The following is a 27,738-nucleotide window of genomic DNA, read 5'->3' as shown; positions in this document are numbered from 1 at the left end:
CTCCCCATCCTCATCATTAGTATGCTCTCGCAAGTTCTCTCTCTCTCTCTGTCTAAAATATATAAATAAAATCTTTTAAAAAAAGAAGAAACAGACAAATCTATCATTATAGTGAGAGATTTTGATATTCCTCTGAATAATTAGTAGAGTAAGCAAAGTACTAAAGTAACAGCATAATTAAGAAATTGACTACTACAAAAAATACAATACCATATTCAACAATTGAAGAATACACCTATTTTTCAAGTATATATAAAATATGTACAAAAAAATGGCTGTGTACAAAAGGGCCATAACGCAAGCCTCAAAAAATTTCAAATGGTTGAAACCATTCACAGCATGTTCTTGGGCCACTATACAATTATAAATTATAAGAAGATAACTAGAAAATTCTAACTTCATTGTAATTAGGAATAAGCAGATATCAAGAAGGAATCATATTGGATGTTCTGGTATATAGTAGGCTCTCTAAAATAAGATGCAAAGCCCAGAGGTCAAAAGTAAAACACATAGGTGCTCGCTTTGGCAGCCTATAAACTAAAATTGGAATGATACAGAGATTAGCATGGTCCCTGCACAAGGATGACAAATTTGTGAAGCGTTCCATATTTTTTTAAAAAAGTGAAAAATACAGTAAAAGATGATTAAAAATGAAAGAGTTTTGAAAGCAACTTTAAGTAAGATATAATCCAGAGACCCACTAGGCAGAAAAAAAAAAATCTTGTTTAACAAATGAGGTGTTAAATCCACTAAATATAAAGAGCACAACAAATCAGCAAGTGGAAAAAATATCCCAATCCAACAGAAAACTCTGTGTTAAATATCAGACATATCACAGCACAAAATGGTAAAATGTTCAGAAATCCAATGAAAGATTACTCAATATCACTAACAATCAGAATTAACAAAAACAATAATAGGGTCCTATTTGCCAATCAGAATAATGAACATTTAGAATTGATATTCAAGAAGTGGAGAAATGTGGTAAAACAAGCATTTTCATACTTCAGTGGCAGAAGAACAGAATGATGGGTTTTCTATAGTGTATACACAAGGATATGTGCAAGGATGATGACTACAGCATAATTTCTAATTATAAAAAGGGAAATAAACTACACCCAGATGATTAGATCAATGAGACCATTCTGTATTAGAGGCAAGGAGATTTCTAAGATGCATCCTAAAGGAGAAAAAAAATGCACCAGAGAACAGCCTGCACGAAACAATCCTCTTTATGTAAAGAAACACTATGTATGTGTGTATTTATACATTTGCATATATAATGATATTTATTGAGTGCTTACACAGTGGCAGGCATCGCTCTAAACTTTTTGCATATTTTAACTTCTTTAATCCTCAGAAAGATTTTATGAGATAGATACTACTAATATACCCTCATTTGACAGATTTAAAAAGAGGCACAGAGATTGTAATTTGCACGAAGTCACAGAGATGAGAATGTGTTCAAACCTAAATGTCTGGTTTCCTCCTTCCTTTTTACTTCTTTTCTCAATTTCATTTTCTATTCTCCTCCCTTCACACCCCCTCTTCCTTCCTGCCACGTATTTCTTCTCTTACCAAATCTTCAAATGTCTGTCGCCAGACTCTTGGGAGGAAAAGGGGAGGGGAGGTGGAGAAGGTACGTTTTGCTTTTCTTCATATTCAGCTTTATTGTTTGGAAGATCCTGTGTTACTTTTGTAGATAAGATATTTTAAAGAAAAAAAATCAGTGAATCCTTCAGTTTAACAAATATTTGTTTATTGAGCCTGTTTGCGGGAGGGGGGGTGAGAAAAATTAAACATTCTAAACACATCTAGTCAGTTTGACTCTTAAAAGTTACTAAGCGTTTGGTGGAGAATGAGAGATAGAGGGAAAACAGAGACAGAATGAGAGAGTGAGAGAGAGTAAGAGAGACAAACAGGGAGACGAAGACTAAGAGACCTAAAGAGAAAAACTACCATGAAAAGAAAAAAACAAACTTGACCCCTCATTCGTACTCTGAACCGCCACTGCTCCCAAGCTTTGGAAGCAACAGAAATCTAAGGGATGGAGGTTAAGGACAGAAGAACGGAAGTTCCTGAGAGTTTAGTGCCCACGACCCCACCCCGATGGCGGCCACTCCCCTGTTAATAACTTTCAAGTTATAGCTGGCGTCGACCTCCCAGTTCATTGTTGCTCTTGGCCACAGACCTTTGAAGTCTTTGCAGGGAGCAAGAAAGCGGGCAGGGGCAGCATCTCCGCCGCAGCCGGGCGCTCGCAGCAATCACGCCCTCCAGCAGGGACACGGGCGCTCGGGGACAAGGTAGGGGAGCTCTTTTGTGTACGTAGGAACCAGGAAACGAAACCGAGAGAGTTTCCCGGCGCTAAGGTCGCTTGGAGGTTGCCATACCTCGCCTCGAGGCAGCATCGGCACAGCGGCAGCCACAGGTGGGCGCGCACCGAGCTGGAGCCGCGCGCGTTCCCAGGCAGGGTGCGCGGCGCTGGGGTTGACTAGCGGGGGGGGGGGCGGGGCGCGAGAGCTGACGGGCTGTGTTTGCGCTGGGTGGGTGAGTCGAGGGTGGCGGTCGGGGTCCCGACGACCCCCGGGAGCCACCCCGGAAGCAGAGCGGCGACTTGCGTGGGGCCCCCTCCGGCCGGGCAGGTGTTTCCTGCCTGAAACCTCTGCAGGCTCAGCGCGCTCTTAGTACTGTATACCTCTCCGCCGCGCTGAAGAACCTGGCGAGAACCTGAACCTGACCATTAGCTCCGAGTCCACCTTCCTAATTTGAATCTTGTCTATGCTACTTAATTTCTGTGGACTCAGAACCAGTTTCTTCATCTGTCTTCCTTGCTTCATCTCTGAAATTGTGTAAAGATCAAAAAGGAGTTACAAGAGTTAGTGTACGATATACATCAGTGTAAAGCTGTTGGAGCTGTGTCTAGCACTGCCCCAAATACTTAGTAAGGTTAGCTTTTAATATTTTAAATAGTAAAATCCCTACTTCTCCAAGATTATTATCTGCTTCCTGTGTGGTTTTATTTATATAGCTACTTCTGGAAGTCCTAGAATGGCTACTTCCCAGTTCCAGGAACAGGCAGGCATTGTTTCTCCTAGTTTAACAATTTAAGAAATGTTAGTACAAGTGTCACTTAGGGGAATTATCAAGTGATTCATGATTTCCTTTTTCATCGTTGAACTTTCTTAACAGCAGAACTTTCTCAATACCATGCCCGGGAGTATGACAACTGCAGGGCTTTGAACACTGAATAGATGCAAGGAATGAAGAATATGTGAAAAGGGAAATGACTGGATTTCTGCAGTTGCATAGAAAGTGGCATGTAAAATAAGCGGCTGGATCAGGGACTAAGCAACCTTCACATTTTCACAACCTTAGAACGGAAAGGAGTGAAATAATACTGTACACATCTTGTTCAGTCAAAAAGCACCCGTTCAGTACCTTGTTCTGGACAAGACAGGCCATGTTCTGGCCCTTGAGAGCATAGAATGCAGGTAGAGAGACATTAAATGGGTAAGAACTGTCCCTGTATACTTCTGTATCCTCATGTCTGATGATCTCCCTCTTTTTTTTTTTTTTCTGTAATCCACAAACCTTTCATTTCCTTAAGTGAGTCAAGCTGCCTCTAGCCACAGGACTTCTACCTGTTCCCTCTGTCTATAATCCCTCACTTCTCCAACTCCCACCCATGGCCTGGTTGATTTTAGACTTACTTTGGCTCTCAGATTGAAAGAAGTTAGGGACATAGAATTCTGTTATTGTCTTTAGAGCAGTAATGTTTTGCTAAAATCGTTCAGAACATGCATCCATATCTTGGGACTCAGAAAAATGTTAACTGGTTTGTTCTTAAACAATTAAGAAGGAAATGTGGATAAATAATGCAAATCTAGTTTATCCCTGGTTTATAGGTGTAGTAGTCTTAGGATCTTCCAAAATTAGGGATTCTTCCCTTGGGTTCCAGATTGTACATTAATATTTTTTTAAAGCAATAAGATAAAAATTTCAGGACCCCAAGAGATGGGTCAAGGATTTCACTGTAATATGAGTTGTGGAGCCATGACTGATGTCACTTGCATTATTTCTCTTCCCTGATGGAAGAGGTTTATAATTTTCAAATAGCCCAGAGCATCGATGGGCCTTATGGTGTCTGATAGAATAATTTTACTAGAGATACACTTACATGAATATAGTATATGATGCACTAATCTCCTCAGAAGCTCTCATTCAACAGAATTAGGGAAAAGTGTATAGCAACCAGATTATAATTTGAAGTTATATATTTGTCCTGAGGTAATTAAGATTCCAGTGGCACCATATATATGACTTCCTTGGAGACGGTTTTTCTTTAGTACAGGATGAACATGATGTTCTTTTTCTTGGAAGTTATTCTAGGATTTATTTCTTAGTAAGAGTAGTGGGGGCATTATTGAAAAGTTACTGTGTTAATTAATTAATTAATTCACCCAAGACTCAGCCTAGTCATTTCCAAAACTGAGTGACATTACCTCTTGTTATGTTACTAGACTCTTAAGTTTGAGAAAATCAAAAGATCTTTAAAACAGCAAACGAGTGGACAGAGTGACATGGTGAGTATCATCCTTATTCCACAAGTGCTTTATTCTACCGGGCACAAATACAGGTAGAGCTGTCACTTAACATTTTGTACCCGAACTTATGACATACATTTTTCATACTTGAGATATTATGTAATTGCAAAAATTCTAAAACCTACAGCACAGTGAGGACCCAGATTTTGTTCTGTAGTAGTTTTGCCATCAGGGACTCATTCTCACAAATCTGTAGTTTAAGACTAAAAATAATGTAACCAAATAGGAAGGAAAAGAACAAATACGGACAAATAAGCTCTGCTTTAGAGTCTGTTTAGTTTCTTTTCTTTGGGTCTCTGGGCAAGAGGTTTTGCCTCATGTGTTCATTGTAATTAGCAGGCAGAAAGGGGGTTGGGACGTAAAGTGAAGAGAACAGGGGAAAAGAGATTGAGTAACTGGAAGGGGGAAGTACTGAGTGCAATTTTTTTTATTACTATTATTTTCTGTGGAAATAACCTAACACAAAGTTTTCGTCGGATTGTGGTATTGCTGCAACTAGGACAATTCCTGAGAGTGGGTTCTCTGGCTAAAAGTGTATCTTGAAAGATAGAACAAGGGATCAGGCCTTTTCACATGTACTGTTCAAGTTGGGCAGACCATATCCATAGAACCTGGAATCCAGAGATATTTGCAGTAGTATGGTTTAATGTCTAACCCTTCTGTCCTGGTAAACTATGTCTAGAGTTCAGCCCTAAGTCTGGGTGCCGGATCACACACTTCTTTTCTGTAGATTGGAAGGCTTCAGTTTTGGAGTTTAACTTGGTTGCAGTGTGGAGTCTTAAGATCACAGAGTTTTCCTTTTGGCTTTCTGCCTCGTAGGACCCTCTCCTCGCAAAGGTTTGTAGAAAATGTCAACCATCCAGGGGTGACCATCAACTTCTTAAGTTGTGCTCAGAATCACATCAACAGGGAATGGGATCAAGACCAAAGGCTTTAAATGACCATTCTGGTAGACGAGATGAATAGAATATCCTATGTGTATGTATAGTTTCAGAATATCTTGTTTCAACAGTCATATTTGACCTATAAATTTGTAGACAATGTAGTAATATCTGGTCTTCTTTTTCAGAACTCTTTAAATCATGGAAAAACAAAGTAAGTAATATGTGTTTACTTTCATTTTATAGTGTTAAATCTGTTGTTAATATGTTCTTTGTCATAATGTTTTATTCAGCAAATCTAGATATAATTTGCTTTGTTTTGTTTATGCTTCAGAACTCAGAGTCTAGTTCATTGTTTTGACTGTAGTGACAATGTACACATAAAGGTACTACCACTAATTTTTCCTGTAAAAATAAAAAAACCTTAGATAAGCCTAAGGAATTTTAGTCTTACTGGGAAATATGTTATATAATTTATAGTATATTCCATCTAGATCAGTTTTTCCCTTTTTATGTGTATTTTATATACATAAACATCATTCAACTCAAATTAACAAATAATAAATTTAATGTCAGTCCATTGTAATAAAATCTTCAGATACATCGTTGCTATATATTTCATAACATATACATGTAAACAGGTTTAAATAAATACCAATCATATGTTATGGCTTTTTGCTATCAAGAAAATTCTAGGGACGCCTCGGTAGCTCAGTTGGTTAAGTGGCCAAGTCTGGATTTCAGCTCAGGTCATGATCTCAGGGTCATGAGATCATGCCCCGCATTGGGCTCCATGCTCAGCATGGAGTCTGCTTGTCCCTCTCCCTCTGCTCTTCCCCTTTCTCTCTCTCTCTTTCTATCTCTTTTGCTCTATCTCTAAAATAAATAAATTAAAGAAAGAAAGAAAGAAATAATAAAATCTTAAAAAAAAAGAAAATTCTAAATAAGATGGGTATTGACCAAACATATAATAAAAGACTGTCTTTTTTTTAAATCTAAAGTTCTGAAGAGAAAACAATACATACGGGGGAAAGTATGAAAAACAAAATCCTGTTTTGTGAGATTTATATTCTGTTAATTTTTATTTAGATACCAAAGAGACGTTTATCTCTCACCACAATGTCAGCCTTGCTAGATATATTAGATACTCTGTAGGACTAGAAACCTCAGCTTTCCTTCATTAAATTTCTTCTCTTAATGTTTGTTATATTAATTTAATTTTACTTGCAAAACTCAAGGCTTTTTAAATGTAAATTGATACAGTATTACACTGCTATAACCGCTGTAGCATCAGGATGCTTCAGATCACTTTAGAAACATTCTTTTGGCCAAGATTATAGTCACATTTTAACTCTTCATCTTCACATATATAATTAATTGTGTGTGTATAAATGTGCATAATTAGGAATAAAATGTATATATGTATGTAAACATATAGAGAAGTAAAAATAAAATTTCTCTATAACATGACAGTCCTATGATATCTATAAATTATTTTAAGTTCCATTTCACAAATGTAGAAATCCATTCATCATTCATATGCTCTTTGGTCTATTTGACCACTTCCCTATTAGCTTGTTTTCCATTTATATGAATTTCTGCTGAAATTCCTAAAACTAGGATCAATGCTCTGGAACCAAAACCCCAGAGATTATGAGCTTCTAATTTCTTGAATCTATCAGCTCCTGGATATGTATATGTATTTACTATTGTTCAAACAATGGTACCTATTAAGAGGTGCCAAAATGTAACATATTATTCAAGAGTAGATCTGTTAGTCAGACTTGCAGTGTGTTTTCTTGAGATCTGGTAATGTGATCCCACTCAGGTTGGGAGTGGGGCTGTGGGCAGGGCCTTGAAAGCTAGAGAACTAGGAGGTAGGCTGCCCACTTGAAACCAACAAACAAGGGAATGGTTCGGATGGAATGACCTGTGGTATTTCAGAGATCTGTAATAAATCGGGGTATGTTGCACTATCTGTTCAGGGAAAAGCCCGGACGGAAGTAGAAGATTCTTTGTTACCTGAATTTGCACAGTCTCCATGGACTCCATTCTGCTGAAGTTATTTTGAAGCCAGTTGAATGGAGGAGGAGGGTGGCTCACAATCCAGCTTTCCTACTGAAACCACATGAGTTGAGTGGTCTTTGAAGGCCTATGGTAAAGAAATATATAGAAAATATATCAGATTGAAAGTTGACTTACTTTTTCTTCTGTATTAATGCCATGCCCTCATCATTCTGTAAGAAACTATTTTGACCTTATAGTGAGCCAGTCATAACGAAACATGGTATCAGTGCAATGTCCACTAGACCATAAGTTGCATGAAGACAGAGGCAGTGTAGTCTCAGAGCTCAACCCAGAGGCAATACAGGAGGTGCTCAATGAATATTTATTGTCTGACTGGGGTGGCTACTAAATGAGTGACTAGAAAACACAAATATGAAGAACTATTAAAAATATTCAAAAAGTTTAATATGTTAGTTTATTGTAATTCAGTCAGTTATGATTTCTGTAAGTCAGAATCAGTCAAGTATTAGGAATTTCCTATGGTTCGACCTTATTGGGGTAGTTGCAGAGTAAGCATAAAAAGGATATTTAAATATTGAAATGTATGCATTATTTTACATATTTTAAAAATAATTCTTATAGCAGTAATTATAGATATCTTTGAAATCATCCATAATGTTTCCATTACAATCCCTATAGCTTTCTTCATTGTCTGTATGTGGTTTTAAAATACTGTTTTCCTAATTCCAACAGAATTAAAATATGGAAGTGAACATTCATCAGGCATATTTGAAAACTAGAAATTCAGCCCTAGCAACTCAGCAGTCTCATTTTATCAAAAAATGAATTTTTTTGAAACAGGATTCTACTGCGAATGAAGTCTGATAGCAAACATAGCTTTTGTTAAGTGAAGAATTCACTTTATCAATTTTAGTACAGTACAAGATCATATAAATGAAATTATCTATGGACAATGTATTTTTCTTTCTAAGGACAATGTATTTTTCTTTTTGACATATGTTTTACTAAAGTAGATATATGTTTGCCTCTCCCTGAGTTGCAGATGGGCAAATGAATGCTTCTTACCCAGGAACAGATTTACCACCTGGATATCCCCCTGAATATCCTTCAGCAGCATTCCAAGGTAAAATATTTGTTTAAAGAATAAAACCCCCCAATTTTTCAGTTATCAGTATTCCCCAAAGGGTGTATGTATGTATGTGTCTGCCTGTCTCTGTGTGTGTATTTTAGTAGTGTCTTTTACTAAAAGTGCAATAATGAAATTGGCAGCCTAGTTCTTGATTTTTTTGCTTGACCATGTAGTATCAAAAATATCATAAAAGTAATTTTTACTCCTACAGGATAGTAAAGATGTAAAGTAGAGTCAATAAAAAATAGTCAGGTTACATTTAGCAAATAAAGTTTGCACATAAATTAAACCCCCAAAAACACATTTTAAGTAAAAGATTTAATTGATTTTTCATCTGTTCTGAAAATTGTCATCATGTAATCACGTTTAAGAGATTTATCTTTGGGTATTTTTGAGTCAGGTATTAGCTGATGGTAATTGTGTACAGTGAGAGTCACAGAAAAGAGATGACTACTTAAAACTGGAAGCTGTAGGTAATAAAAATGCAGCTGCCTGGGGATAATTCTTATTTTCATTTCATAACATATATGAAAGCTTTGCTTTTGTATACATCCTGAATAATGCTTTGCATCTAAGAAAAGCAGTTGAATCATATCACTCCATACTAGAGAGTACATTTTTCCCTTTGTACCAATGAATAGAAGACTTCAGAGATTTTCATTTAAACAAATGCAGTTATCAAAATTACTAGAACTTTACTAAATGGCAAAGTTCATGGTGCACCCAGATTTCCAAGTAGTCAGACCACTACCATCTTGAGAGACCATCCTGGGGATTTAGGATCAAAAGGTATCAGGTTTGGGCAGAAGGGTGTATCTGTTTTGTTTTCTATTCTGAGCAAATCAATCTGCTTGGGAACTAAATGGCCTGTTTAATTGTCTAGCCAGAAATTTCCCAGTAGAGCCTGGATCTCATGCAGATGTTTGCAGTTATGAGAATGTGAGCTAGAAAATCTCTATAAAGTTATAGTTCTCAAGAGTGCCTGCACTTAAGTAGTACATGGAAGCTCTTAAAAACACTGTACCAGGGCACTATCCCAGGAAAATTAAAGCAGAAGCTCAGGTAGTGGGACCCAGGGGTTAGTAATTCTTTAAATTCCCCAGGTAATTCTAATGTGCAGCCAGGGCTGAGAACCACTGCTCTAAATTCTTATATGGTGATTGTTTGAAGAATTATTAGCAAGCTGTAATATTCATCCAAGGCACTTGGAAAATGATTTAATCCACTCCACAGCTAATTAAAAGTAGGTGGTACATAATTAAGTTCAGTTATAATCAGACTTGAGAGTTTGTGAGAAAAAATAGCTTAATTTTATTTCTCAAGTCCAAGGCCACATATAGTGCAGGTCTTAATATGGCAATGATGCTAACAGTAGTGATATTTTAAAATTGAGAGCTCACTGTGCATAATGTGGGATTAACTCATTTAATTCTCAATCTTATGAGGTAAATACTATTAATTATCCCCACTATGCAGGTGGGGAAAAGGCATAGAGAAGCTGTATCAGGCTTCAAGTTCTGGCTTCTATACTTAATAGTTGTGCAGTGGTTCAAACAAGTTGCTATACCTCTAAGCCACAATTCTTACTTATAAAATGGGGATATTTTCCAAATCAGTTTTGTTTGGCGATTGAATGAGAGTATATGTAAAAAACCTAGTACAATGATTTACAAATAATAAGTGACAAATATTTGTTGACTGTTATACTAATAACAGATTAAATCAATTGGACTTCATACAAATGAAAATATTATCCAAATTTCAGGTAATTCTGTATGTTTAATCCATTGATTAGGGAAATAATCAACTATCCTAAGAGTCTCGAGAAGATTGAAATGATGCTAATAATGTAACCTGTTAACTCATATATCCCCATTTGGTTTGCCTGTGGTCTGATCTTTGAGCTGTAGCTAGTGATCTTTAAAAATGCTTATCTGTTCATATTACAGACAGTATTCAATGTGTACATAGTGGCTTTTTGTTGCTTTTAGGATAAAGGCCAAATGCTTAATTTGGTTCACTAGACCTGAGGGGTTCCCCTGCATTCTCTTTAACTGTCTCTTAAACCTGACTCTCTGATATTCAAGTCCACAGGCCTTTCCACAGATGAGTAGAAACCCTGCGTGTGTTACTATCCCAGAGCTTCTCTATGAAACCTTTTCCCCTGTGCCCCTGGTCTCCTCAACTCCTTTGTCTCCTTTAGATCTCAGCTGAAAGGTGCTCTTCAGGGAAGCTGTCCCAACTCCTTCCTTTTCTCTCTCCCCATTCCAACACTTTCTTTTGGCATATATAGTCATAAAAATCTGGTCTCTTCTTTCGAAGAGTTTTTCTTCGACTCTCGTTAGTCAACTGATCATACTCGTGTTGTGGACCCCTAGACTAAAGGATAAATATAAAGTGACATTTCCCATTAGGCAGTGAGGTCAGGGAGTGCATCTGCATTTCTCATTTTAAATCCCGGTGCTCAGCACTCCTAAAAATTGTGTAAGATATAGATCAGATTATGGAACTCACTTGTCTGCTTAAAATCCTCAAATCACACTTAGAATGAAGTCTAAACTCCCTATGATTGGGCTCCCTAGTTGCACTGCTCCTATTTCTTTACTGACAACAGTTTCTACTCTTCCTCTCCGTGATGATGTTTCTGTCTTTCTCAGACATGCCAAATTCATTCCTAAAGTCGAAGGTTTTTGCATTTGATTTTCCTTCCTCTTGAACATTTCTCTTCAGATCTTAACACAAAGTTTTTTCTTTCTCATATTCTAGATCTCAACAGAGTTTTTTTTTCTATCTAAAGTAACTAGTTGATACCTTTCCCTCTCCACCATGCATTTTCTCTATGAATTCAATCTGAAATCTTTTTTAAAGGATTTATTTTCTCTTCCCCAAAAGTTGCCTATAAGCTCCTGAGGACAGGTTGCCTTGTTGATAGCTGTGTCCTCCAGTTCTAGAACAGAGCCAGTCACATTGTAGAACATTGGTAAATATTTATGTATTGTAAGAAGGAATGAATTATAAAAACTATATTTAAAAGATATTAGTATGAGATTTAGTCTCTCTTCTAAATCTTTTAAAAATGGTGTATTTATTTTGCATCAGTGATTTTTTTAAAGTATTTATAAATTATATAAACTAAGTATAAGTTTTACATGGCCTTTCCTGTTAAAATATTATGAAACACATTCCTTTGAAATTATATTCCATTCCTGTGGGATTGCTACTCTGTGGACTATTCCTGTAAGCTTATGAAACTTCATTGTAATCACAGACTCACATGGAATTCAGAATATACGCTTATTAAATTTCTTCCTCTCCTGTGCTTGTTAAATACTTAAGACAAGTTTGCCTGTTGTAACTTTTTACTTTCCTTGGTTCTCAAATTGTATTTTTCAGAGTGCTGAGAGCACTAAATTATGAAATTTAAATTTGTAACCTAACTATCATAAAGGATTTTTTTTTTCATGTAGGGAGTCTTAGGATTAAGAATGTGCCATGGGTTAAAAGTTCAGGCCAACTGTTAACCCAGATAAGCATCTGGACAATACCAGAATTAACGACATGCTTTTACCTCTATACCAGAGTTTCTCAACAGCAACACTATAATATTTTGGGATGGATAATTCTTTTTTTTGGGGGGGGGGTACTGTTGGGGCATTTCAGGAAATATTTAGCAGCATCACTGGCCTCTATCTACCAGATGCCAGTATCACCCTCCACTCCTACTGAAACAACCAAAAATGTCTCCAAACATGCCAGATATTCCTTGAGGGGGCAAAACCACCCCTAATTCTATATATAAAGGAGGTCCTATTTCCTATAATTCCAGAATTATCATATTTTTATAGAGTGCTTTGGTTTTAGAAATGCTGACTCAAAGCCTTTATTTTGGGCCTTTGACACAATGCCATCTCTCTTTTCTATTAAGGCATTCCAGAATCTTTATGTAGGTGACTCTAGATCATTGTTGGTTTTCTGTTACTTTCTTAGGTTTCAAGAGTATTTTCAACTGAGTTTTGAACATTGGATAAGACTTGGGCCAACTCTGTTCACAGTCCCAATCCCTATATGAGTGGATATGAAACCACAAATATTTCATTGAAAAATTGCTGAAAGATAAAAACATAAACTTTAAGCTTCCTAGAAACAGGATTTCTGAGCTGAAGTTTCAGTTTATATAGTTTTAGGAGTAATCCCCAAAGAATTCATGTTTCAAATTTCCTGTGCAGTTACAAATTATTTCACCTGTTTGTATTTCAGGACCTCCAGGACATACTGGCTACCCTGGCCCCCAGGCTGGCTACCCTGGCCCCCAGGCGGGCTATCCTGGCCCTCAGGGTGGCTATCCAATTCCACCAGCTGGTTATTCAGGTGCTGGCCCAGTAGGCTTTCCTGTCCAACACCAGCCAGTGTATAATCAGCCAGGTGGGCCTGCAGGGGTGCCATGGATGCCCGCACCACCACCTCCATTAGACTGTCCACCTGGATTGGAATATTTAAGTCAGGTAATTTCAAATAAATGACACACTCATAAAAAAGAAAACTGTGCTTATAGTTTACTTAATGAAATTTAAAAATGACTAATTCACAAACATTTGAAATGGTAAAACAACATTTTACGCTAACAAATTACTATACTTCTTCTAGGTCAAGTTTACTTTTAAAGCAAAATACAAAGGTCTTAGGAAATTGTGTTTTCTATGATTTTTAATATAATCTGCAGTAATGGCCAGTAGCAAACCTTTATTAAGCACTATTTTCCAGACTTTGTTCCTAAGTATAACACATGTATTATCTTATTCAATCCTTGTAGAAGCTCTATGTTATATAGGTGTTATAATTATAATCATTTTACAGAGGAGGAAACTGAGATCCAGAGAGGTTATATAATTGACTTGGAGCCAAAACACTAAAGAAGTAGGAATGGCTTCTTACTTCTAGAACCTTGGTTCTGGATCTCACTGTCTTTAATCCCGACACCAAATAACTTCCTGGAAGGTGAAAAGAAACATTAAACTAATTTTGGTGTTGAGTGTCAGTATAGTGGTACCAAAAACAAAGGGTTAACATTTTGTGTATAACATGATTCACTTTTTATTATAATTAACAAAACTGTATTTTATGATGCTTTTTGTTCTTTGGGAGAACCAATTATTAACACCACCAGTAAGAAAAAAAAATCCTGGATTTTAGTGTACTGCATGATACCATATCCTAGCAGTGTGAGGGTTAGTATTTGCCCAGTGTTGGAAATCTGGTGCGTAGAGTAGGAATATAAAATTCTGTGTGTCTGATCAATAAACAAATAAATATATTCCTGTGGTAACCAACCAGTTTTCAGTAAATGAATTGGCTCTTTTGTACTCTGTACTCATTTAATTTCCCACAACGCACTTGGGCAGCATGTATTGTAAGAACTTTTATAGTTCATACATTCTCTGACAGATACCTTAAACAGATTCTTTTTAAAATCAAGGCCTTACAGAATATAGGGGGAAGTTATTACCTGTTCCAAAAGATGATATCAAGCACCCTTCGAATTTTTTTTTTTTTTAGATTTTTTATTTATTTATTTGACAGAGATAGAGACAGCCAGCGAGAGAGGGAACACAAGCAGAGGGAGTGGGAGAGGAAGAAGCAGGCTCATAGCGGAGGAGCCTGATGTGGGGCTCGATCCCACAACGCCGGGATCACGCCCTGAGCCGAAGGCAGACGCTTAACCGCTGTGCCACCCAGGCGCCCCACCCTTCGAATTTTTTTTTAGATTTAGAAAGAAGCTCTTTAAATGGATGAAGAGTCTTAATATTTCTTTTTTTTTTTTTAAAGATTTTATTTATTTATTCATTCGACAGAGATAGAGACAGCCAGCGAGAGAGGGAACACAAGCAGGGGGAGTGGGAGAGGAAGAAGCAGGCTCACAGCGGAAGAGCCTGATGTAGGGCTCGATCCCACAACGCCAGGATCACGCCCTGAGCCGAAGGCAGATGCTCAACCGCTGTGCCACCCAGGCGCCCCAGAGTCTTAATATTTCTTAAGTCTTTGCAAGAAGGAACTTTAAAAAAAATTTTTTTAGATGGATTCCACTGTAAGTCAATTTTATTTGACCTGAATTTGCCCACATTAATAGTGAACACTTTCAATAGATTGTTTTTTTGATTAAAGATACATCAACCTTAATTTTATACTTTTTTAGGCATTAAAGTTTAGAAGTAAGATATGCTATTATTAAATATTGATAAAGATTAATAATTGATTTTATACATTCCTTATAATATAAAAACACTGATATTAATTTGGTTGGTATAAAAAGCATGGAAATATAGTGCAATTTTTTTTTTTTTACTGTAATAGATCGATCAGATACTGGTTCATCAGCAAATTGAGCTTCTGGAAGGTATGTATTCATCGTATTGATCATATTTCTAGAAAGAGAAGATGTTTATACAGATAAAGGCATATAAGCAACCACAAATGTAGCACTTTCACTGATGTGGAACAGTTAAATCTGATTATTTACAAATGTCTCTCTTCATGATAATGAAATGATGGTAATCATCAGTAGCTCATTTCTGGAAATTAGGAGTCAGCTGGTAAAATACTATTACTCTGAGCATTTGTCCTCATGGTATATACCCCAACTTAGAAGGAAACCATTCAAAACTTACTTTTTCTCCCACTTCTCTCTAGAAATCACTTCAGCTGTTTTCTCCCCACCCTATGATGATCTTGATATTGACACAGAACCAAATGCACTAGTTCAGTGACCTTAGTACATTTCTAAAGCAAATAAACTTCTTCAATTTGGATGGGTATGTTTTGGAAAATAGTATTCTTGCCCACATTTTTTATTAGGAGCTCACATGAACCCTGTAAGACCTTTGTTCTGTGGGCTGTAGATTATCACCTTGGGTACAGGGATAATTCAGTGTTGGAGAATGCTGACCAGCAGGCCTGGAAGCCCAGCTTCTTATAACAGGACTCCTGCTCATGTGAATGGCCAATAAGTATTTCCTTGGGTACATCACTCCTGAGATGCAAGGTAACCTTAGGAAGCCACTAGATGATTCAGGATTCTTGCCAGGGGAAGAGAACCTGGATGGATTCATGAGCCACAGTGTCTTTCTTCTAGATATAAAGAGTTTAATGAACACTCAACTAGCTTTTAGAATATATGTTAAGGCCTTCTTCACCTCTCTGCCAATTCCCTTTCCACTGGTAGAAATTATAACATGAATTTTAAGAGTAGAGCAATAGATGTGGTTAGAATATATAGTTGTTGCCTATTTTATTTAAATGGCTTATAATGTACATTGTTAGATATTTATAATGTTCTTGTTTTTGTTAGTTTGTGTATACTAAGTTTTCTCTGGAAAGGTGTTCTTTGTTGTTTGATAATTTGTACTTTGAGTTTTTTAATGTTTTAAGAAATTTATTTTTGACATTATAAAGTCAAACCAAACCAAAACAGACATTGTACGTTATACAGCACTCCATTTATAGTTTTTAAATGTATAAGTTTTATATATATTTGTGAGATATGTATGTATTAATCATGAAAGATAAAGTCCAAATTTAGTAGTTATTAATTCTTCAGTTTTCTAAAAGCAATGTCTTTAATTTTCTTGTTTTCTTTTCATCTCAATGAAAGTGTATGTTGTAAGATTATGATAGTATGAAGAGATGAAGATTACTCCATTTATTTTATCATCCGAGTCTACGACAGGCACTTACACACTTCCCAATTCAAAAGCTTATAGACAGTAATGATAACCATAGAGTTCTTTTGTTTTATTCTCATTTTTTTAGTAACTAGAAGGTAACCTACAGATTGTGTAAACCCATTGATCTCATTTTACAGATAAACTAGCTGAAGAATTTTGAGATTAAGCTACTTAATGAAACACTTAGATAATAGAGTCCATGTTATGAATCAGTTTAATTTTTTTCTCACAAAACATGTGACTGTCAGATGTTGAGGTCAGGGGTGGTTCTTTTAAAGAAAGAGTCCAGAGCAAAGGAACTTAAGGGAGGTCATGATGATAGAATTTATGAAGGACATCTCTATCTGACTAAAAGTATCCACACAGACATTAGAGAGTGTTTTTTGTCCCATATATATCTTTTAATCATTCATTATTTTGGTGGCTCTGACATCCCATGACCCACGTTAACAAGGACTATAGACTAGTGGGACCATTAATTGTTCCTTTCTGGCTCTAAGCAAGGAGAGGTTTGCAATGTGTGATTCAGTATGGGAAGCCCATTGGTAAGATATCACATGGGCATCAGCATTTAGCGTACTTCTGTCTCCCCATGAAGAGATTAGCCCCTCTAGAGTACAGAGCTTACTTAGGATGTCAGTGGTCTAGATAGCCTAAGAGTTGCAGCCTTGGTTGCCAAGCACCTCTTCCCATTGTCTAATACCTGTCTGCCACTTCTGAACAACTACTGCTGAGGTAAACAAGGGTGCTCCAGGCCCAGTGTGATGTTCTAATTCACCTTCCATTTTCACCCTCTCCCTTTCTACTGGGCATTAAGAGCAAGCCCTCTCATTACCTTCCCTCACACAGTGCAAAAACATAAGCCATGAATGTGGTATATTAAAAACCAATTTATTCGATAGCATATTTCATAGAGTATAAACATAGCAACCATCCTATATTCCCCTACATAATTGAATATGTGAAAACTATACCAAGCAAGTGGATATTTTCTGCATACACCTCGCACAGCTAAGACCATCTACAGCACTGCACCATCCCTCAGCAGCAGTCTGACTTTCTGACATGAGTCTATGGAATTAGGAAGGTATGAGTTGTTTTCTTTTCCATGTCTCCCATAGGGACTCTTAATTTCTCTATGCCTTAATACCCTCTCCTTCTTCTTTCCCTTTCCCTTTTATCCTCCATCTAGATCATCTCTAAACACCTTTCCTTTTCTTTCTCCCTGTGTTACTTAAAGTATCATCTAAAAATGGCATAACTACATATTATAGTATCTTAGGATAGATTCAATATTCTTTTAGCATAATGGTCATAGTGATTCCCTCTTTTATGTTTGTAGCCTTCACAGGTTTTGAAACTAATAACAAATATGAAATTAAGAACAGCTTTGGACAGAGGATTTACTTTGCAACAGAGGATACGGATTTCTGCACCCGAAATTGCTGTGGGGCTTCTAGGCCTTTTACCATGAGGATTCTTGATAATATGGGCCGAGAAGTTATAACTCTGGAGAGACCACTAAAGTGCGACTGCTGTTGTTGCCCTTGCTGCCTTCAGGAGGTCAGTGAGCAACTACCAGGGTCATTTGTAGAGTAGTTCAGCAATAATTTTTACCCTTTCATTGAATTTATGTAATCAAATGAGATTTAAAGGAAAATTGGTCCATAACCTATTGGTTTACACTTGAGAGTAAATTGTCCAAGAAGAAAGGCAGTGAAAAACAATAAACAGCCCCACGTGTGTCTTGTGGAGTTGAGATCAGAAATCTCAGAGACCAGGCTTCTTGATCTTCATGTAGAGCTGAGAAGGTAGGGCACCTTGTTCTAGTCCCTTACCTACAATGAACATGAAAAGCCTAGCCAAAGCCAGAGCAGTGATACCATAGAGAATATCCTACATGTGTTCATCTCACAGTTTGGGCCAACCTCACAGAGAGGCCCTCTCTGAAAAATTTCAGTGCTGTTTTTTTTTTATATATCCATAAAAATTATGAATGTATTTGAGCTCCCTATAAGAGGTATACACTAGTTGTGAGTACCTTTAGTTCCATAAAGACCTGGTGTCTGTTTAATTTACTTGGCAGCCCACTGCTAGAGAATGTGGATCTCAGGGGAGATGCTGGGGCACAGGGAGTTTATAGAGAAGGTGATTTTTGCCTATATCTCCATTGGCCTGAGACCAGCCCTGCCGGGGCCGCTCAGTCATTCCATAGAGGGAGCTGTGCTAACATGACAGACATAGTTACAAGCACATGAATATTTGAAATCTAATACTGTATTGTATTTTAAAAAGATAACTGAAGTTGTTTGTGCTGAGTTATTTATTTTCCATATCATTTAAGTTAGATATAGTAATATTTATCCAGGAATACCTGAGGAAAAACTTGAGAGTTTGACGGAATATGCTCTACAATGTAAAGCATACGTTAAATGTATTACACTATTGTAAAAAACGGGCTTAAGAAGTCATTTACTAATGAGCACACTGAGGCCCTTTCAAGGTCACCTAGCTAAGTAGCAGAGCCAAGATTCCAGGCTTCATTTTCTTTCCATTTTAGTACCATTGCTGCTCATATTTAGAAATTGCACCACTGATCAAAGCTGTGCTCCTACCTCTAAACCACTGTTTTAAAAAAAGTTTAAGAAAATAGTTCCTTAACAATTTAGATGTTTTTCATAAATCTGGAGATTAAAAAATGTACAAAGGCCAATGGAGCAAAGTTTAAGAGTGGAGACAATGCAGTGCAGCCTGCCCCAGTTTGTACCTCATCTTTTCTTCTTTGTAGTTGGGAATCTGATACAAGTTAATTCACTTCTCAGCTCCTCAGTTACTTTCTCTCTAAATAGGGATAATAATACCAACCTTGTAGGGATGTGTTAATTATTAAGTGGTGCTTGAAACAGTGTCTGACACTTTGAAAGTATTCAATAAATGAGTTGTTACTAGACATTATAATTATTATGATGTATATATATATATTATTTTGCTTTTGTAGATAGCAATCTATGCTCCTCCTGGTGTACCTGTAGGTTATGTTATTCAGACCTGGGATCCGTGCCTGCCAAGGTTTACAATTCAAAATGAGAGGAGAGAGGATGTACTAAAAATTATTGCTCCATGTCTTCTATGCAGCTGTTGTTCAGATGTTGATTTTGAGGTAAGAGTTGTGATAGGGTTTACAGGTCTTGCTTTCCTCAAAAATGATAATATAATTTGGGAGGATGTTACAAATAAAATAAATTTGTGTGGCCTGATATTTCAAGAGGAAGACAGTGTGCTTTTATATGTAACTTTGGTCAGAGAGGTGGTTAATGCTCTGATGAAGCATCAGTGTTGATTGTACTAAATGGAAAAAAGAGGAGCAGAGCCTGTAGTCAAATAAATAAGTATAAGCAAAACATCCAACATTTGAACGTGGTGGTTTCTATATGGACGCTCCGTATATTACCCATTTACAATAAAATGTGAACCTCGTCATCTAAGTCTGATTGCCAAGGCCTGTGAATCCTTCCTTAGTCTGAAATACAGGCTGCCAGTGCTCTAGATTCTCTTCGAAGTTCTGACGTCTTTGAGTTCCTACAAAAAGCTCACTTATGCAAAGAGAGTTTTAAGAAAGATAGTGTAAGATATACTTCCCAGTTATGCCTCTCTTTATCCTTGTGTTAAATTCGATCACTGTAAACCACAATTTATCTGTGTATTTACTACATGGAGGAATTTCATTACAGCAATTTTTCCATAGATGGCCTAGCCTTGTAGCCCAAAGTATTTAGTTGCAAAGGTATAAAAATAGAGAGATTTTATAACTTAATCCTGATATCATGATTCTCTTTGGAAAATCATAAAATATGTTAAACTAGACCAACATTTCCACAAAAAGGGGCAAAAATTTAAAACCGAGCAGGGCTGCCCCCTTATGAAAAGCTGTATGAAATCTGACATTGTCCCCTGACTTCCTATAGTTTTCCGCTGTCCAGCTCCATTCTTTATATTATCTGCCTGGCTCCTCTAATCATGATTTTCAATTCCTCTGTTAGACCCTGGTTATATAAAAATGAAACCTTCCCCTCAGTGATTTCAAAGTCAAACGAGAGACACAGGCAATTCTAAGAAAACACGTGATAGAACAGAGACTTTATAAAGACTCTTACAAAGGCATATACATAGTGTAAGGGGGGAAATGAGGGGGTGTATACTATGCATGTGTAAACACTTTATAGTTTTTGTATAATAATAGTTCTCTGTGTAGGGTTTATCATTCCTATGAAAGAGCCAGAGGACTGAGAGGTAATTGTGTTTTCAGGGAATATTAATAGAATTCTTGCTGACATATACTTTATTTGTAGAAAATAAGTGAAAATACTGGTGCAACAAGTGAAACTGGACTGTGAAACTTTTATATTTAATGCTAAGGAATTTAGAAATCTCCCAGCAACCCTTCTCAGTGGATGCCTTAAAGCATCCATTATATGTAATGAATTAACTACTCTCCTGTGCATCCAGAATGGTGCTAACTAGGTAACATCTTTGACAGAATCGAGAAAGTAGTTCCTTGAATCATCTTCTGTAGGCTAGGGAATGAAACGTTTGAAAGCAGGAATTATCAGTACGAGGAACAACTATGGAACATGGACTCCATCATAGTGTTAATGGTATGGAAACAGAGTAGAAAAGAGATAATGGCCTGAACACAGCAGGAGCAGGAGCCATTCTAAAGGAAGAAATAATTCAGAGACATTGCATAAGTATACCAAGTGGAACTGATTCATGGCTTTGAAGTCAGCTGACCATGAAAGAAAATTTGGAGATGATTCTGATTCATATTGTTGTAATATCTGATGTTTAAGAAGCTCAATGAGGGGCACCTGGGTGGCTCAGTTGGTTAAGCATCCAACTCTTGATTTTGGCTCAGGTCATGATCTCAGGGTTGTGAGATTGAGCCCTGCGATGGGCTCCACACTGGGCATGGGCATGGAGCCTCTTAAGGTTCTCTCTCTCTCCCTCTGCCTGCCCTTCCACCCCCACTCTCTCAATCCATCTCTGTTGCTCTAAAAAAAAAAGAAAGAAAAGAAAAGGAAAGGAAAGAAAAGAAAAGAAAAGAAAAGAAAAGAAAAGAAAAGAAAAGAAGCAGCTGAATGGATAATGAGGCCATTAGCCAGGTTAACAATCTTGGAGAAGTTGATTTGTGAGAACCTCATAATTTGTATTTGAGTTATGTTGGATTTTTGGTATGTAGAGAAAAAGTTTGGGATGTTTTCATCATATAGATCCACCATATAGGTGGAAGTTGTCCCAAGGGTGAGTAGAAGAAAGACAAGCAGGCTTTTTATCCCATGGAGGCAATAAGGGAATTTGTCTCCTTCCAGGACTTTTGGGGGGGGGGGGGGAATCCATGAAACTGCTAATACATTATAGTCCCCTCTATGAGTCTGAAGTCTGAATTCATACCACTGTTATGGATGAGGAACCTCATAACATAGAAATTGATCCTGAATGGTGATACAGATGACAGAATTGAATACAAAAGCACACTAGAAGGAGATCACCAAAGATTGATCACCAAAACACTCTCTGTTCCTATAGAAAAAGCTGATATTCACATGAATAGATCAAAAATTACATAATGTTCTAAGAATTAATTCACCACCAACAAACTGCTTATAATAGAACAGTCTGCAATCAATCATATAAGAAATATCTAAATAGACATTAAAGAGGCTAAAGAAGAAACAGAAAAGGTCATAAGGGGAAAGTGAGACTATTAAAAAAAGGACAGGAGGATCTGAAAACAAACCAAATAGAAATTCCAGAGATAAGGAACACTCATTGATGAAACCTCATTGGAAGGATTGAGCTGAAACCCCTCATTGGGTTGAGCTGAATATTAGATACAGGTGAAGAGAGAATTAATGAACTGGATGATCTATATGAGGAAAATAAATAGGAGAGTGGGAAAAGATAAATTTGAAGGAGCCAAAAAAATTTAAAGGAATGTGAAAGCTAGAATAAACTACTCTTGCATGTGCCAAAGAGAAGCCACAGAAAAATAGAATACAGAGAATTTTCAAAGAGACAATATTCAAAGAGATAAATGGGTAAAAATCATGCAGACTTGATACCATGGTTTCTCAGATTCAAAAAGTACAAGGAGTTCTGAGTAAGAAGAAGAAATGACACCCAGATACAACTTAAACTGCAAACTTCAAACTAAAAAGTAAATCTAAAATCAGCAAGTGGGAGGGGGGAAGGTTATCTCTAATCAATAATTCCCTGACCATTAGGGATTATGAACGTTTTACTCTAAATATATTGGCGACTTGTGTTTTCTCTCTTTGAATTGTCTATTCGTATCCATTGCCTGTATTTTTATTGGGTTGTTTACTTTTTTCTTGTCAATTTATAAATGTAATTTGTATGTTGAATACATTGACCCTGCATCTGTCCTCTGATCTGCAAATAGTTTCCACAAATCTACCCTTTCTTATACACACACACACACACATATATATATTTATATACATATATATGTCATATATAGTCACATATATCTATTTTAATATCTTCTCATTATCCTGTCTTGATTATGAAGTTACTCCCAATTTTATTTTTTTTACTCCTTTTTTAATCTTTTCATATTTAAATCTTTAACTTACCAGGAATTTTATTTGTAGAAGATAGGATCAAACATTTTTTTCCTTCAGATGGCTAGACAGCTGTGTCATCACAATTTATTAAGTAAAGTATTCATTCCTTGCTGAATTGAAAAACTATACATTAAATTCCCATAAATAATGGGATCTATTTCTAGATTCTCCTCTGTTTCATTGATCTAATTATCTGTGCTTACAACAGTGCCTTATGATTCAATTATGGCAACTTAATGTTGTATTCTATATCTAGTCATAGCCAAACAGCCACTTATTATTCTTCTTTATCATATTTTTTTGCTATTATCAGATTTTTCCTTTCCTGTGAATATTAAGGCAATTTTTCAGAAGTTAGAATCCTATTAGTATTGTATTAAATCTGTATACCATTTTTAAAAATTAGCATTTTTATGATGCTAAACCTGTCTCATCCCAGAAGCATGATGTCTTTTTATTCACTCATATCTAATTTTATATTCTTCATAAGATCATATGGGTTTCTTTATATAGAACATCTATATTTTTTTGGTAAAATTTTCCCAAGTAATTTATAGGCATGATCACCAATAAGAAGGAATATAGATGTATTAGGTACTTATTCTTAATATTGAAAAAGGCTATTTATTTGTTTACCCTTTACCCAGTCTTCTGACTGGATTCTAGTATTTAACTTAAGAAACATTTTTTGCTTATTTATACTTGGTTTTTCTAGTTATAAAATTACAGAACAAAATGAAATCTTTTTAACTCTTCTTATTTTTATTTACCAATTAGCTCATTTTCTTTTCTAGTCTACTTTAGAAGCAAAACTGAACAGTAATGCCAATTGTGAGAATACCTACCAAGTTGATGACTTCAATTGAAATAGCAGCAAATGTTTCACAATTTAGAAAGACATTGGCTATTATTTTTCATATTATTTTTCTAGTCCTATTTTACCTAGAGCAGCAATTAGCAAAAAAAATTTTTAAAAGATGAGATAGAAAACATTTTAGACTTTATGGGCCATATGGTCATTGTATGCAACTATTCAAGTCTGTCATTGTAGCATGAATAGTTATAGACAATATATAAATACTGCATATAACTGTGTCCTAATATGACTTTTTTTCTTTTACAAAAAAGATGGGTAGGCTAAATTTGGCCCACTGATCATTGTTTGCTGACCCCTGATCTAGATTTTTATTAGAATTGATACCTAACTATCTAAAAGGTATCACAATGGTTATGAGTATAGACTCAAATAGAGTGCCTGGGTTTGAAATCCTCCCTGTGACTTCTTGTGAGCTTAGACAAATTATTTAACCTCTACTTGCCTCAGTTTTTCCATATGAAAATTGTGTTTAATAATAGTACATATTTCTAAAGCTTTCGAGAGGGAAAAATACCACCTAATACTTCTGAAGCATTTATGTTATACAAATGCTTAATTAGCAAATAAATAAAATGCTTTTACAGCACCTGATATACTGATATGTTTTGAATTATATGATGTTCTAGCATTATACAATTTATTATACTATATTCTTTTGATACTTACCTAGGTTCTATGTGCTAATATTCTATTTGAATTTTTTTTTTAAGATTTTATTTATTTATTCGACAGAGATAGAGACAGCCAGCGAGAGAGGGAACACAAGCAGGGGGAGTGGGAGAGGAAGAAGCAGGCTCATAGCGGAGGAGCCTGATGTAGGGCTCAATCCCATAACGCCGGGATCACGCCCTGAGCCGAAGGCAGACGCTTAACCACTGTGCCACCCAGGCGACCCTCTATTTGATTTTTTTGCATTTATATTTATAAGATGAGCCTATAGATTTATTTTTAGAATACCACTATCAATTATCAGTATAAATGTATAGGTATATAATATTAGTTTATTATTTCTAGAAGTTGCAATCATTTTATTGTATAGATTTTCCATTTTTAAATACCTAGAATTTAGCTAAAAATTATCTAATCCTATTTACTTTTCAGTTGTAAATCATTATTCACAATTCTGAGCCTTTTCATAAAAAATTACATATTCTACTTAACATAAAATTTGGTAAATTTTTAAATTTCTTACTATAGGAATAAAAAGGAGAAATGTCAATATTGGTTAAATTTAGTGGTAGGATTATGGTGGTTTATAGATTATCTTTTGTATATTTCATTTAAAAAACTTCAAAAATAAAAAATGACTAAATTTAAAAATAAATATAAGGTTTTATTACTAGTTTCAAACGTACTATTAACATATAAAATAGAGGTATGCAGGGGAGCCTGGGTGGTGCAATTGGTTAAGTGTCTGATTCTTGGTTTCAGCTCAGATCATGATCTCAGGGTCTTGGGATCCAGACACATGTCAGTCTCTGTCCTCAGTGTGGAGTCTGCTTGAGATTCTTTCTCCCTCTCCTTCTGCCCCTCTTGCTCATGCTCTCTCTCACTCTCTCTCAAATAAGTAAATAAATCTTTAAAAACAAACAAACAAGAAACACAGGCATGCAAGAGGAATTTGTATTGGTCTGTTTAGCCACAATAGTGTTGCATAACAAATAATCCCTAAAGCTCAGTGGCTTAAAACTACAGGTATTTATTCTCATGCTATTGGATATGTAGGTCAATTGTGTCTCAGGGAATATACCCAGGCTCAGCTAGATGGCTCTGGTTTGGGCTGTAAGTTGGCCTCAGTTCTACTCCGGGTATGTTCATTCTGGATTTGTAGCAAATGCAGCTACTTGGATCATGTATTTCTAGTGGCTGATCACTGGAGAGCAAGAGCCAGGCCAAACAACTTAACCATGTTTAAGGCCTCTGCTCATGCCACAACTATTAACATTCCATTGGTAAGCAAATCACATGTCCAACCCTAACTATCAATGTACAGGGACATATACTGGGCCTACAATTGGTGGGGGAGGGTAGTGCATGAATATTTGCTGAACAGTAATCTATGCTATCACAGTCATATTAGAAGTTTATTTCAGATTTTTAAAGAACCCATCCACCTATACCAAACTAAAATGAGTCGACTGTTTTTAGTTTCCCCACATTTTTAAAAGATTTTATTTATTATTTGACAGAGAGAGAGAGCACAAGCAGGGGGAGTAACAGAGGGAGAGGGACAAGCAGACTCCCCGCTGAGCATGGATCCCGACACAGGACTCAATCCTAGGACCCTGGGATCATGACCTGAGCTGAAGGCAGACACTTAACCAACTGAGCCACCCAGGCACCCCAAGTTTCCTCACATTTATTTTGCTGTTCTCAACCTGAGCTAGGGCTTCAGTGGGTGTTGCTAGCACTTGTGGTAACTTGTGCACATTTGAAAAGGATACTTCTTTTCCTGGTTTGATGTAACTCTGCATGCACATACCATGGAAAGTGTGGGCTACATTCATCCCCCCCTACATACCTACTTGGTGAGGTGCATTTGTCCAGCCACAAAATGTTCAACTTTTTAAGATGGCCCTGGGCTTTCCTCAGGCAGAATTGTAAAATTAGAAAAATTTTACTTTGGAGCTCTTTTTATCATCTATCCTCCTTCTTTTTGTTGTTCACTGTCCATCCACCCCACTGTTCAGTCTTACCCCAACCCTTGACCTGCGGCATCCCATCAAGTTACTTATTGGTTATTTTCCTTTACTCAAAACTGCCAGTCTTCTTTTCCAGGCTCTTTGCATTTCATATTTTCCTACTGATGGTGGTAATGAACACTCCCATCACATTTAAACACTCAGCTTATATAAACTCTCTGGGCTTCTTACAGCATGGAGGATTAATTTAGTACCTTCCTGATGGCTTCTAGAAATTTCACCAAAGAGACATTTTATATTTGTATCTTTTTCTGCTTAAATTTTGTTTTAGAGAAACGGAATTCATTTATTACTTATCTTATTTTTTTTTAAGATTTTATTTATTTATTTGACAGAGAGAAAGAGACAGCCAGCAAGAGAGGGAACACTAGCAGGGGGAGTGGGAGAGGAAGAAGCAGGCTCCCAGCAGAGCAGGGAGCCCAATGCGGGGCTCTGTTCCAGGACCCTGGGATCACGACCTGAGCCGAAGGCAGACGCTTAACGACTGAGCCACCCAAGAGCCCCTATTACTTATCTTAATGTAGAATAGAAGATGTTAAATATTTAAGCAAAACTACTTTCATATAAGTTCTCTGCAGCAAAGAAACAGGTTTCTTTTTTCATGCATCTAAAGGTAGGCACAAGAATCTACATCCATTAAATGAGTGATATAATGTTCATATGTAAGTATTGCACATAATTTTGATACAGTGTTTCATTTTATTTCAACTTTTAGTTTGTTACCAGTTTTCTAGAATTCCTTAAGAATGTATTTTTTTTTCATTTTAGATTAAATCTCTTGATGAAGAAAATGTGGTTGGCAAGATTTCCAAGCAGTGGACTGGTTTCGTGAGAGAGGCATTTACAGATGCTGATAACTTTGGCATCCAGTTCCCTTTAGACCTTGATGTGAAAATGAAAGCTGTGATGCTTGGTGCATGTTTCCTCATTGTGAGTCTATTCTTGCTAATCTTGGGTTTAGGTGGTTTCTCTAGTATCATTCTGAAAATGGTTTAGTAAATTGTACATTTTTAAATGACCTTGTTAAATATATAGGTTTTATTCCAAGGGGCCCCATTTAATTCTAGCTCCAAAATTTCATTTTCTTCTGGTATTCTGGGTTTGCAGGTGACTAGTTTCTCTGGAGAGTCTATGCAGTTTCATATGGTAACA

General features: G+C 36.4%; 1 protein-coding gene, 1 long non-coding RNA gene and 1 pseudogene across 20 annotated transcripts in view; 2 read left to right on the top strand and 1 right to left on the bottom strand.

Moving 5' to 3' along the window:
- LOC148108413 (uncharacterized) overlaps nt 1-27,738 on the bottom strand; it is a 129,788-nt gene that overhangs the window by 31,039 nt on the left and 71,011 nt on the right. Inside the window, exon 4 of the long non-coding RNA XR_015727892.1 lies at nt 7,508-7,637. This is a non-coding gene — a long non-coding RNA (uncharacterized LOC148108413). The remainder of the gene's footprint in view (nt 1-7,507; nt 7,638-27,738) is intronic.
- On the top strand, nt 514-613 carry LOC123802848 (U6 spliceosomal RNA; annotated as a pseudogene).
- The window catches only part of LOC123802417 (phospholipid scramblase 1), a 28,752-nt gene continuing 2,609 nt past the window's right edge, over nt 1,596-27,738 (top strand). The window contains exons 1-10 of one of the 19 annotated variants that reach the window (XM_087870272.1): nt 1,754-2,303; nt 4,521-4,583; nt 5,424-5,582; nt 5,674-5,699; nt 8,550-8,636; nt 12,900-13,144; nt 14,991-15,033; nt 17,703-17,923; nt 19,359-19,520; nt 27,355-27,516. In XM_087870272.1, coding sequence (XP_087726398.1) covers nt 5,687-5,699; nt 8,550-8,636; nt 12,900-13,144; nt 14,991-15,033; nt 17,703-17,923; nt 19,359-19,520; nt 27,355-27,516 — 933 coding nt within the window. In that variant the 5' untranslated portion in view covers nt 1,754-2,303; nt 4,521-4,583; nt 5,424-5,582; nt 5,674-5,686. The other 18 variants (XM_045813120.2, XM_045813135.2, XM_045813141.2 and 15 more) reach the window with 18 other exon arrangements.

The sequence above is a fragment of the Ursus americanus genome, chromosome 20, assembly GCF_024610735.1.
Source record: "Ursus americanus isolate L20-20 chromosome 20, mUrsAme1.1.p, whole genome shotgun sequence".
In the NCBI taxonomy this organism is placed as follows: Eukaryota; Metazoa; Chordata; class Mammalia; order Carnivora; family Ursidae; genus Ursus; species Ursus americanus.
The sequence above is the reverse complement of the archived record's forward strand: the minus strand, read 5'-3'. Positions and strand labels throughout refer to the sequence as shown.